The sequence below is a fragment of the Ascaphus truei genome, unplaced genomic scaffold (assembly GCF_040206685.1).
Source record: "Ascaphus truei isolate aAscTru1 unplaced genomic scaffold, aAscTru1.hap1 HAP1_SCAFFOLD_650, whole genome shotgun sequence".
Lineage (NCBI taxonomy): Eukaryota > Metazoa > Chordata > Amphibia > Anura > Ascaphidae > Ascaphus > Ascaphus truei.
The window spans coordinates 93517-106283 of NW_027456983.1; the positions used below are offsets into that span (position 1 = coordinate 93517).

The following is a 12767-nucleotide window of genomic DNA, read 5'->3' on the forward strand; positions in this document are numbered from 1 at the left end:
CCTCATTCACAGGCCAGACCCGTCTAACAATGTTACGGTGAATGCGGCCATGGAGGAGCCTCGGCAAAGACAAGCACGCGGGACACACGCTACCCAAACGGGTTGTATTTTGACAAAAGTTGTAAAATCGCCACCACGGCTTTACAGGAAGATAAAGAAAGGGTTATTTACAGAGAGCTTATCAACTTGGACACGCTACCGACACGCGCCACTCGACAGGTTGGACACTGGCATTGTATTAAAAAAACCAAAAACATACCTTGTTAACCCCTTCTCTGCTGGAGGGACGGGTAACCATTTCACATATTTACTTACTCAGCGCTGTGCTGAGCTAATCACACATTTTGCTGCTATCCGCAACATGTGGGTAATGTGTCGTCGCTCGCTTCAGCACCAGAGGGATTAAAACACTGGCAATGAAGAGGTTAAAAGAGCGGTGCCCGACCACTTTGAATCATGCAGGTACCATCCCACTAATTCACACAATTGCAGTGTTTAATAACACCTTATTACAGTATATGGCACCTGCAGCTTCTGGGCTGAGTGCAACCCAAGTAGAAATGATATCTACAGGCGTGCCCTATTGCTTGCAAAGCAGACTACACCCTTTAAATGTCACCTAAAATGTGTGTATGTATATGTACTGTATATACACGCACAGAAAGATTTGCAAACTTATGTGACCGAATAATGGAAATTCCTGTCCCCTGGTCAGCAGAGGGACAGCCGTGTTTAATGGTGTTATTCCTTAGGCTGAAGCATTATCAGAAGGCTCAAGTGGACAGGTTTAAGCTTTTCCAAAACGATGAACAACTCGCATGGACTGGTCGGGAAACTCAAATACCTTCACTCCTCTGCCAAGTGTCGGCAATGACATCACTAATCCAAGATGGTGCCGGCCATTTAAAAAGACAAGCAACATCTTTTATTTTAGATTTAATTTGAAATAGACATATTTTACAATACGTTGAGGTAACCCCATCACTGCCCAAGTCGTCTACAAATCCGATGACTTTGGCCCTTATTTGATATGCGGTAGCGCCGTTTCTCCCGTTCAGGGAAGTGGTTGTACGGCACATTGATGAGATACCGGTGATGGGGGTTAAACAAGGTGCAGCCGGTATTTGAAGGCCTGAGTTGGGTAAAACATAATAAAAATGACCTGCGGTTTTATTCTCCTGCATCCCTGGCATGAGCTGATGTGACACCCCGCTTCATTGTGTCTTGTCACTGATTAAGGCAACATCCCCCAAAATGTTATCTCTACATCCAGAGGCACGCGTTGAATGTGGTGGCAATGCTGGTGAGATGAAGGTACACACATTTCTGGAACCCCCAAAGAGACAATTGGGTTAAGGCCTCCAACCTCTCAATATTATATAGGTCAGTGATGCATCACACGGCCCCTGGCAAGGGGAGGTGCTCGAGTGAATCCTTTAAACGACAACGGGGTTAAAGGCAGCTGTGTGTGTACATTTATTTTTTTACATTTTGTCATTAAAAAAAATAAAAAAAATAAAAAAAATCACATATCCTTGTGAAGGAAAATAAAAGAATGAGCGGAGAATTTATACAGAAATACTGAAAGATCGCTGTAAACGTCTAAAAGATGGAAGAGAGAACAACTTAAACATAGACGGTGGGGTTAGCATAACACGAATATAATACAAGTTGCTCAAAGGATTCTTCTGAGGGCTGGGGTGAGAGGAGAAAAGGGGACAGTGTAATGAGGTGCATTCATAGAATTGAGGGGTGCAGTGGCATAGTGTTTAGGGTGCTGTATCAAAGGCCACTCAGCAGCTGCATCTGATTTTCAGCTCCTGTTTTGCAGCACCGTGTCCTTTGCTGTATCACCCCAAGATTGCAATCGTGAAAACACATTTTTTTTTTAACCTCTTAAATGTTCAAGTTAAGTATCTTTCAATGTCAATAAAACTGGCAGGGGCGAGGACCGCTCCTCTTATACCAATATATAGGTGAGCCTATGGGTGTCTTATCTTGGCTTGGTTTTTTTTTTTGGTTTAAAAAATAAAATAACAAATAAAGTTAATTGCACTTAAAAAATAGTCATAGAAAAATGAATTACCAATACAGTCCTTGCGAGTGTGATTAGTGTGGATTCGGGGAAGCCACGTCTTACAGTCTCCTTGTTACATCGCAAGAAGACCCTTCCCTTGCACTCTGTTTTCTTAATGGGGCATATTTAATTGTTTCGGAGATTTTGTCACATTGCTGTAAAGTAGGGTGTCTCTTTTACACACTCTCCATTTTTTCCTGCTCACTGATTTGTTGTTACTGGGTATTTAAGTCCCCCCAAAACCTACCTAGATTAATATACGTTAAGTCCCTCCCACGTCGGGACATTCACAGGCGTCAAAGAACATCATCTGAGAATAGTAAGACAGACCAGGGGTGGCCAACTATCCTCAAGGGCCACCAACCGTTCAGCTTTTAAGGATATCCCTGCTTCAGCACAGGTGGCTCAATCAGTGGCTCAGTCGTTGACAGCCACTGATTGAGCCACCTGTGCTGAAGCAGGGATATCCTTAAAAGCTGAACGGTTGGTGGCCCTTGAAGACTGGAGTTGGACACTCATTTCTGATGAGATCTTTTGGAGTCTGCATGGAAAACAGCACTGTGCTTCCAGGTGGGGAGGAGAACGGGGGAATAAACAGTAGGATTTGGGCCTTTTTACATAGAACATAGAAAAACAGCTAGGGAAAAAAATAACTAAGATAAGGTTGGTAACTCGCTCTAACCCAGAGTGCCCTACTTATGTATATCCTGGGGGCTCTCATGACGTATACCACACCACGTCTTTTTGCATGGATTTTAGGGTTGATGGCGATCAGCACTTCACAGGAGCGCTGAACGCGATCTGAGGAGGACCCTCCCTTTCTGTCCACATCACCGCAGTGACATAGTGATCAAGTGATCGCTTAGGAGTGATCACAAAATCGAGACTTAACGAAGGGGGGCATGGCCGTGCGGTACCGCCTACCAGTCAAGGGGTTAAAAGGGTGTCACCAAGAGCTTACTATGATAACAGCACCTATGGGGGAAGTGCACATTGCAGTGATGTGGTACTGGTCCCCCCAGCAGGGGAAGGGTACAAATGGAGATCAGAGGTTCCGGATTATTGTAATGGTCACCTCTAAAAGACCCACAGGAATCAAGCCTTTACATGGACGTATTATGGCTCCCAGTGTAGGCTGCATCAGCACCTTTGCGGCAGGTTGAAAGGAACACTTCCCTGCGCGTGAATAAGCGCGTCCTAACGGTACGGATTCGCTCCGTTTTGCCCTCCACAGCTCCTTTTCCCAAGAGAAAATATAGCCAAGGAGGCCCGACACCGACATGAGCTTGGGGATGTTATAAGGGCAGGGGTGGCCAACTCCAGTCCTCAAGGGCCACCGACAGGTTTTAAGGATATCCCTCCGTCAGCAAAAGGTGGCTCAGCCAACGACTCAGCCATTGATTGAGCCATCTGTGCTGAAGCAGGGATATCCTGAAGACCTGTCGGGGGACTGGAGTTGGCCACCCCTTGTCTATGCCAGGGGTGTGCAAACTTGGGGAGGTGGGGGGAGAGCAGGCACGGCCTCTGTAACCGACTAACGACTGAGCCGCCTGTGCCAACACAGGGATATCCTTAAAACCTGACCAGTTGGTGGCCCTTGAGAACTGGAGTTGGCCACTCCTTTTAAAGGGCCTGAGTGGGTCATGACTTGTATAAGTGGTGGAACGCAACAATATTTTGGTTCTTCCTTAGAGGAAATCTGCTTGCAATGGGAAAGTTTTGGGATCAGTTTTGCGGTCCCCAGACCATAAAAAGCAGCCTTATTTATGTTGTGTGGGTGCACGTCCAGAGGTTCTTGATAGATGATCCCCTTAGTTTTAAGAACTGCACTGCAGCACGCCAAGTACAGGGGCAAGAAGAGGGTGCTTTAATAGGTGCCCAGGGGCGCTCTCCAGATTATGTGCAAGATTACGGAGTGAGGCAGTGGTGACAGGTTGGAGCAGTGTTAGACAGAGGCATTGTTTTGTGCTTACAAAACGATGTGTTTTGAGGACCCTTGGTGCTGCTTCAAGCCCATTATCATCAGAGAAAAGCTTCAACATATTTTGTTGTACAGCCCCCCTGACAATTGGGGTTCAAAAACCTGTAGACCATTATGGTCTGTGTCAGAGAAAAGAACTGCAGTATTTATGAGAGTGAGTAAAGGGGAGCGTGATCTTAAGTAAAGGTGTGCGTGTATTGGCCACTTACTCTGCAATGTGGCTTGGATTCCTTGTGCCATGACACAATATGGGCTTTAGGACCTCCAACCCAAGCACAGGATGCTCTGCACTTCTTTCAGGCATCAAACAGTTTTAAAGCACCCATGATGGCCTTGTCTACCCCCATCTCGGCAGATCAAAAGGGGGCAAAGCCCTTCCAATCATGCCCTGATGTCCTCCACACTTAACCCCATACAAACCCAAACGTCACTGATTTCAGATGCTACCTCTGCACCACGTCGCTGATCTCTTTGACGGAGGAAAGAAGCTTGCTAAAGTCCTGAGACGTGGCAGATCCTCCCCCTGTGGAGGCCGGTGCAGGGCAGATCTGAAGGTCCCGGAGGCTATTCTCTAGTTTGTTGATCGCCTCCCTGAAGGAGAACTTGTTCCTCATTTGCTGAATGGAGTCTACATAGCTGGTGCAGAAGGCATGCAGGTTCTTGCCGGCCTCAAGCACCGTGCTGTGGCTGGCCATTTGCTCAGAGTTACGGCTGATGGCAACCCGCAGGCACTCTGTGCTCTCCAGCACTGTCTCCTTGGTTACAGCTCCACTAAGCAGTCTCTCGGGTGGCTGGCGGGTCTTGCGTAGAGAGACTCGGGTGGAGATGAGGGGAATGAATGCAGTTGAGGATGAAGATGGAGCCGGTTGCTGTGGCTGATCCCCACCTCCTCCGATGGCTGTCAGACCCCCAGCAAGTTTTCCTGTTGACTGGGGCTTGGAGCTGGAAAGGACTGGTTTCTTGGCACTGTCTGTCACAGACGGGTTTGTTCTTGAGTGGTCCTCACTCTGAGCTGCCGGTTTATGTTTTGGCTCGCTTGGGCTGCTCTCATGGCCAAGACTTTGGGAGGATAGCTTAGCCGATATCCCCAGGGCAGATGAGGTGGTGGAAGATGAGGAACCAGAGGAGGAAAGTGGCAGAGGTGGGGTTGGTTTGACCTTCAAGACCTTCCCTTTGTCCTTAGTGGCTGGTTCGGATGCTGGTTTGAGTCTCCTGAGCCGAAGTTCTGCCTCTGCCTTCCCGGGATAGGAGGTCTGCTTGGTGGAGGGTCCAGTATCAGATGTGACAGAGCCAAGCCTCAAGCCACCCGTCTCCTCCTTTTGCAGGGGACCAGAGGAAGTGGGACCACCCTGTTTCCTTCGTAGCAGTTTTGGGGTCATATTGGGTGGGCTGGAGCCAGGGCTGGGATCAGTATCTTTAAAGACTTCATCAGTTGGCTCCTCATTCTTTTTGGGAAGGCGAGGCGGAGGAGTGACAGCACCTCGGGGGCAAGAGAAGTCTGGTTTGGTCTCATTGCCTCGTTTGCGAGGCAGGGCTGGTTTCCCTGCTTTGTGACCACCTCCGAAGCTAGGCGTGTCCAACAGTCTCCCTGAGGATGGCAAGTCCCTGGGCAGGGTCATAGACGTCCACTCCATGTCCTTAGAGCCATGGGGCATACAAGAAGCAGAACAGGATCTAAGGAAGCGTTTGCTGGTGTTAATAGTTCCCTCCTCTTCACTAGGTGCTGCCTGCCGGCCTGTCATTGTGCTTGACTTCTTCCAGTGGGGGGACAGAAAACTTGTGGTTCCTTGCACTGAGCCATTAGTGATGGCTGCCCCATTGCTTTGGAATTTGAATGCCTCCAGTATATCTCCCCCGTTGCTAGCCTCTCTACCCTCTTCCTCAATGCACCTTCGCTCGGAGTGGCCGTCCATCTCACGGAAGGAGCTGCTGCGCTTGGGCGGGGTGGGGGCGGTCTTCTTCTTCTTCTTGATCAGGGCACTGAAAAGGTTGGTTTTCTTGTCCTTGGGTAGAAGGCGCTCGTCCTCTGGAAGCCCTCCATCACCTCGCTCCTTGCGTGGGAGTAGGGGAGACACTGCTGGTTCCTGGTCCAAGGCATCTGCAAAGACAGTTCAGAGGTTGAAGGATACCGGACACAGCACCACAATAATATAGCACAGATATCATGTCCGTGTTGTGGTGAATACTGTTAGGCAAATAAAAGATACAGAAATATCACTACATACTGTACTACTTTATAATACATGGTTCCTATGGGAGGGGAAGATTTACTAAGCTACTAGATGGTGAATGGGAGTTGAAGCAACAGATCTTTATGATCCCATTTCATCAATTTTATTTGGAGGATATTGAGGACGTTCTCTTACCGAGTTCCCCAGGTCCTCTGGCGTGCGAGGCATCTGTGTTTTCATCCTTGCTCTCAACCACTCTCCTGGGTAGCCTGGTTTTTGTTGGCAGCTCGGGGGCCTGCAGTAGGCTGCTCACAATCACTCTAAGGCCCTTCTTTCCTAGCTCTTTCTCAACCTCTGAAACATGCAGAGAAATACTCATTATTACACGTGAACACAATGAGACTGAATTGTAAGCTGCTGCAGTCTACGTAATAATTTTAATTCCAACACCTAACTAGGCATGGACCCCCCCACTGGCCAGAAAGCCTGGGGGAGGAAGACAGGGGGAGAGTGTGGAGGTGGAGAGAGATGGGGAGTGAAGGAGTGTGTGGAGGAGAGTGTGGTGGGGAAGTAGAAAGGGGGGCAGAGAATATAATGGTAAATAGGGGTTGGCTGTTAAAAATGTGTGCTGGCATTTTTTCTACTTATTTGAAAGACTGTGCAAAAAACAGATCACAGTCAAGTTACTAGTGGCTGGCATTAAACCTTACTCAAAGCAACCTGCTCCATGCTGAATCTTACCATCAGATATGCTAGACTCCTGGAACATGGTTTCAAAGGCTTGGTGGATTTCTGCAAAGGACGGCCGTTCCAAAGGGTTCCACTGCCAGCCTGGTTAAGATGACAATATACAACAATACATCAATACATCAATGATTGGTGACAAACTTCTCCAGCTCCCAAGTCACTATCAGCATCCCATAGCGACCTGGTGAATGGACTTCAATGCACGGTACAGTAACTCTTCACGTATCTCTTTTTCCCCTCTGTCATTCCCTGTGTCTTAAATGTATATCCAATGTAAATCCTGGCATATTGCACCCTTCATAGGCTTAATGTTTTCCCATTTAAGAAGAATAAAGATTTCCAATCACAGAAAAAATGGAAAAAAGCCGGTGCACTGCTCATTCACAAAAGGAAATGGGATATCATGAACAAAAGGTTTATTAATTAAAAAACATCAGACAAAAAAGTACTGACACAGACACTCTTACGCGTTTCACACGCAGGGTGCTTTATCAAAGAGTACATTTAGAAGAGCTTGCAGTAATGCCGCTTGTGTAGCAGTCATGTATTTCCATATGAGCTGGTGGAAACCTTACATTCTCTCATGAGTTCGTAGACTTTTTCTGGGCAGCCTTCGGGGCGTTCCATGCGGTAATCCTTCTCCAGCAGCTCATACACCTGTGACAGGTCGATACCAGGGTACGGGGACATGCCGTACGTGGCAATTTCCCAGAGTAAAACACCAAAGGCTGCAGAGGGAAATATATTTTGCAGTTAGCAGCATGGTCACAGAGATATCAGGAACACAAAGTCTCTAACCCCAATGAAGGTGGACACAGCAACAAAGGGACAGTGGGAACATGTAGAGGCCTTCACTGACAGACTGGTACTGTATTACTAGCGTCTAATAACTATCTTGGCCAAAACATGATGATATTGTTATAAAGATACAGGAGAGGCCTGCTTTGTGCTGCACTGCTGAAAAGAGTACAAATGAATCTGTTTTAAATGCAACAGACACTGATAATGTTCTTTTACCCCAGACGTCGGATTTGATGGAGAACTTATTGTAAGCCAAGCTTTCGGGCGCTGTCCACTTGATGGGGAATTTGGCTCCGGCGTGAGCAGTGTACGTATCCCCGGTCATTAGCCGGCTCAAGCCGAAATCGGCCACTTTCACCAAGTGGTTTTCCCCTACGAGGCAGTTCCTGGCTGCAAGGTCCCTAAGGGTTAAAGCGAGAGGTATCACAATCTGCATGGCTCAACTTCATTGATTATAGGAAAAGTGGTTCATCCAACACAGCCAATTTAAGTTGGTGTAAATACAAATAATACTTTGTGCATTGAAAGTACTGCTTACCGTATTTGTACAATTCTATTTGATATAGAGAGGCTTGTTCTGTAAATGTTTGTTAGTCATTAATTCCAAAAGATATCTAATATCTGCATTTTACATACTGTACGTTCTCCTAATGCAAGGTGACTATCTGACAGTGTCAAGATTTCAGATTGTGCATGGTAACCGGTTTGCCGTTTTGGTCCAATATAATGATGTCGTTCTTGGCAAAGATCGTGTAAAAGACACACGGCTGAATCTTTGTTTCTATGGTATCTGAACCTGAAACGGTCACTTAAAATTTGCTGCCATTAGCCAAATATAAAAACAGGAACGAAGGCCGATTGGAGCTCCTGTCAACATGAGAACAGTCTGATAGGGGCCAGGGTCTCATTACATTGCTAGGCGGCTTCATTCATAGGCAGGGAATGTGAAACGGAGAGATAATTGTCGCCCAGTTAAAGGTCAGGGAAATCTATGTTGCACGACTCGGACATGTTTAAGGAGCAGATACCAGCGTTTCAGGCAATGCAGATAAAAAATACTGCCCAAACTCCGAAGACAAAGGAGACAAACAGGCAAGTCTGAGTTACTGACAGGCACATTCTGCAGGAACGCTGGGCTGAGACAGAGCCATTCTGTCTTTCCAGAGAAGCTCATTACTTACTTATAAAACATGACCAAATATGTATCCATACCAACCAACCACTCACACCCTGCGTTACACGCAAACCTGCACCCTGCGTTACACGCAAACCTGCACCCTGCGTTACACGCAAACCTGCAGCCTGCGTTACACGCAAACCTGCAGCCTGCGTTACACGCAAACCTGCAGCCTGCGTTACACGCAAACCTGCAGCCTGCGTTACACGCAAACCTGCAGCCTGCGTTACACGCAAACCTGCAGCCTGCGTTACACGCAAACCTGCACCCTGCGTTACACGCAAACCTGCACCCTGCGTTACACTTGAAACCTGCACCCTGCGTTACACGGAAACCTGCACCCTGCGTTACACTGAAACCTGCAGCCTGCGTTACACGCAAACCTGCACCCTGCGTTACACTGAAACCTGCACCCTGCGTTACACTGAAACCTGCACCCTGCATTACACTGAAACCTGCACCCTGCATTACACTGAAACCTGCACCCTGCATTACACTGAAACCTGCACCCCGCATTACACTGAAACCTGCACCCTGCATTACACTGAAACCTGCACCCTGCATTACACTGAAACCTGCACCCTGCATTACACTGAAACCTGCACCCTGCATTACACTGAAACCTGCACCCTGCGTTACACTGAAACCTGCACCCTGCATTACACTGAAACCTGCACCCTGCATTACACTGAAACCTGCACCCTGCATTACACTGAAACCTGCACCACACTGAAACCTGCAGCCTGCATTACACTGAAACCTGCACCCTGCGTTACACTGAAACCTGCAGCCTGCGTTACACGCAAACCTGCACCCTGCATTACACTGAAACCTGCACCACACTGAAACCTGCAGCCTGCATTACACTGAAACCTGCACCCTGCGTTACACTGAAACCTGCACCCTGCATTACACTGAAACCTGCACCCTGCGTTACACTGAAACCTGCAGCCTGCATTACACTGAAACCTGCACCCTGCGTTACACTGAAACCTGCAGCCTGCGTTACACGCAAACCTGCACCCTGCATTACACTGAAACCTGCACCACACTGAAACCTGCAGCCTGCATTACACTGAAACCTGCACCCTGCGTTACACTGAAACCTGCAGCCTGCGTTACACTGAAACCTGCAGCCTGCGTTACACGCAAACCTGCACCCTGCATTACACTGAAACCTGCACCCTGCGTTACACTGAAACCTGCAGCCTGCGTTACACTGAAACCTGCACCCTGCGTTACACTGAAACCTGCACCCTGCATTACACTGAAACCTGCACCCTGCGTTACACTGAAACCTGCACCCTGCATTACACTGAAACCTGCACCCTGCATTACACTGAAACCTGCACCCTGCGTTACACTGAAACCTGCAGCCTGCGTTACACGCAAACCTGCACCCTGCATTACACTGAAACCTGCACCACACTGAAACCTGCAGCCTGCATTACACTGAAACCTGCACCCTGCGTTACACTGAAACCTGCAGCCTGCGTTACACGCAAACCTGCACCCTGCATTACACTGAAACCTGCACCCTGCGTTACACTGAAACCTGCAGCCTGCGTTACACTGAAACCTGCACCCTGCATTACACTGAAACCTGCACCCTGCGTTACACTGAAACCTGCACCCTGCATTACACTGAAACCTGCACCCTGCGTTACACTGAAACCTGCACCCTGCGTTACACTGAAACCTGCACCCTGCGTTACACTGAAACCTGCACCCTGCGTTACACTGAAACCTGCACCCTGCGTTACACTGAAACCTGCAGCCTGCGTTACACGCAAACCTGCACCCTGCATTACACTGAAACCTGCACCCTGCGTTACACTGAAACCTGCACCCTGCGTTACACTGAAACCTGCACCCTGCGTTACACTGAAACCTGCACCCTGCGTTACACTGAAACCTGCACCCTGCATTACACTGAAACCTGCACCCCGCGTTACACTGAAACCTGCACCCCGCGTTACACTGAAACCTGCACCCTGCGTTACACTGAAACCTGCACCCTGCGTTACACTGAAACCTGCACCCCGCATTACACTGAAACCTGGGCATATATATTGAAGAAGCCGGAAAATGTCGTGTTAGGAAGTGGAAACATTACTCGGCTAATCTGCTGCTATAGATGCCTGTAAAGCAAAGCAATGTGTTACAGGTCTCTCTAGCCGCGACACGGTTAACTCCGTCGGTGCCAGCGCCGTATTGCAGAGGCAATGCATTGCTGGTCTTACTGGCACTGAAGAGGTTAAGCTAAAGCAAGGATGGCCAACTCCAGTCCTCAAGAGTTACCAACAGGTCAGGTTTTCAGGATAGCTTTGCTTCAGCACAGGTTGCTCAATCAGTGGCTCAATGGAAGACTGCACCACATGTGCTGAAGCAGCGATATCCTGAAAAGCTGACCTGTTGGTAGCTCGAGGACTGGAGTTGGCCACCCCTGAGCTAATGTCTTCAATGTGACGTTGATCCCCTCAATGTCCCGCAGCAAAAGTATAAGGACCCTCTCCCTGTATGGTCATTATCATATGTCGGTCTCGACCAATGACCTGATCAACAAATATCAGAGAACCGCAGATGGGAAACTCCAAGGGGGCGCTGACCTTTAGCAATTCCTTACAAGGGATGCTGCATAAAACTGTATCAACGCACGCGTGCAGACACACACACATACACACGCACACACGTCTGCCTTCTAGTTCTTGCAGCATATCTGAAGACAAGTCGCTTGTTACTATAACTAATGGTTTCCTTTCAGTTGCCGGGTGAGCTGAGACCTGCTGTGCGTCAGCTTTCAGGTATGTCAGTTACTACTGACGTACAAAAAGGCATTGCACCTCAATATGAATTATTTCAGCACTTAGAACATGAGCAGCTGCAGTATTAGTACTCTATTATTTGGGTATAACCTGGGATCAAAGTCTTATTGTGTTTCTAAAAACAAAGATTACCTCTTTATTTGTGACCCGTTTAAAAATGCGTTCTAATGAACAATGTCTGTCACAGAGTATAAAAGGTTTAGGGCCATATTTACTGAGTGGTACTATTCCATACACCCCCACACGAAGACACCGTGAAATGGCCATAGGTGGTCTTCGGGAGCTGAAAGCGGTCTTATGGAAAAACACTGCTTACTAAATATGGGGTTTCACATCTGTGGAAATTAGACGCCGCATCCCGACCTCCTGGCGGGCACGCTGACCGGCAGATATAACCGTATATTACCGAGCAGTTCAGAGGTTCCATGCAAACTGTACCCTGCAGCAGGTCACAGGGCTGGCTGTGTGCAGGGTGGTAATAACCTGCCTGGACTCCCCACCTGTGGATAAAGTTTTTCTTCTCTAGGTATTCCATGGCGGATGAGATCTGAGTCGCCATATGCAGCAGCACCACTGCTGTGACCTCGTGCCTGTTGCAATCGCGCAGGTAATCCAGCAGGTTCCCGTATGTCATGAACTCTGTGATGATGTAAAATGGGGGCTCCCGTGTGCATACCCCTAAAGAACAGAAGAGAAGGACACTAAACCTTTTGGTGCCAGGCTTCATTCACCCCTCTGTGTTCTAGGCAGGGTACATACAAAGACCTAACGGGGGAAAGTTACAATGCTTCGCTTTAATGCCTGCGCTCCTTACCGGCATTGTGAATTAATGACATGCTCACATTGCCTTCAAATACAAAGCTAAGGAGTACACTATTCTGAAATAGCAGGATTGTGTGTTTGAGTGACTAACCCACATCACAGGTACTCCCTTTCTTACTAAGCGATCACCTAAATGTGCCCTTCTCATCCCAGTAATTTAACCATA

General features: G+C 48.1%; 1 protein-coding gene across 4 annotated transcripts in view; it reads right to left on the bottom strand.

Annotated features, from left to right (window-relative positions):
* Window positions 1-2518: 2518 nt before the first annotated feature.
* The window catches only part of ABL1 (ABL proto-oncogene 1, non-receptor tyrosine kinase), an 82333-nt gene continuing 72084 nt past the window's right edge, over window positions 2519-12767 (bottom strand). For all 4 annotated transcript variants that reach the window (XM_075584571.1, XM_075584570.1, XM_075584569.1 and 1 more), the window contains exons 6-11: window positions 12280-12457; window positions 7994-8178; window positions 7552-7704; window positions 6971-7060; window positions 6425-6583; window positions 2519-6156 (exon numbers count right to left, since the gene is read on the bottom strand). In XM_075584571.1, coding sequence (XP_075440686.1) covers window positions 4502-6156; window positions 6425-6583; window positions 6971-7060; window positions 7552-7704; window positions 7994-8178; window positions 12280-12457 — 2420 coding nt within the window. In that variant the 3' untranslated portion in view covers window positions 2519-4501. The remainder of the gene's footprint in view (window positions 6157-6424; window positions 6584-6970; window positions 7061-7551; window positions 7705-7993; window positions 8179-12279; window positions 12458-12767) is intronic.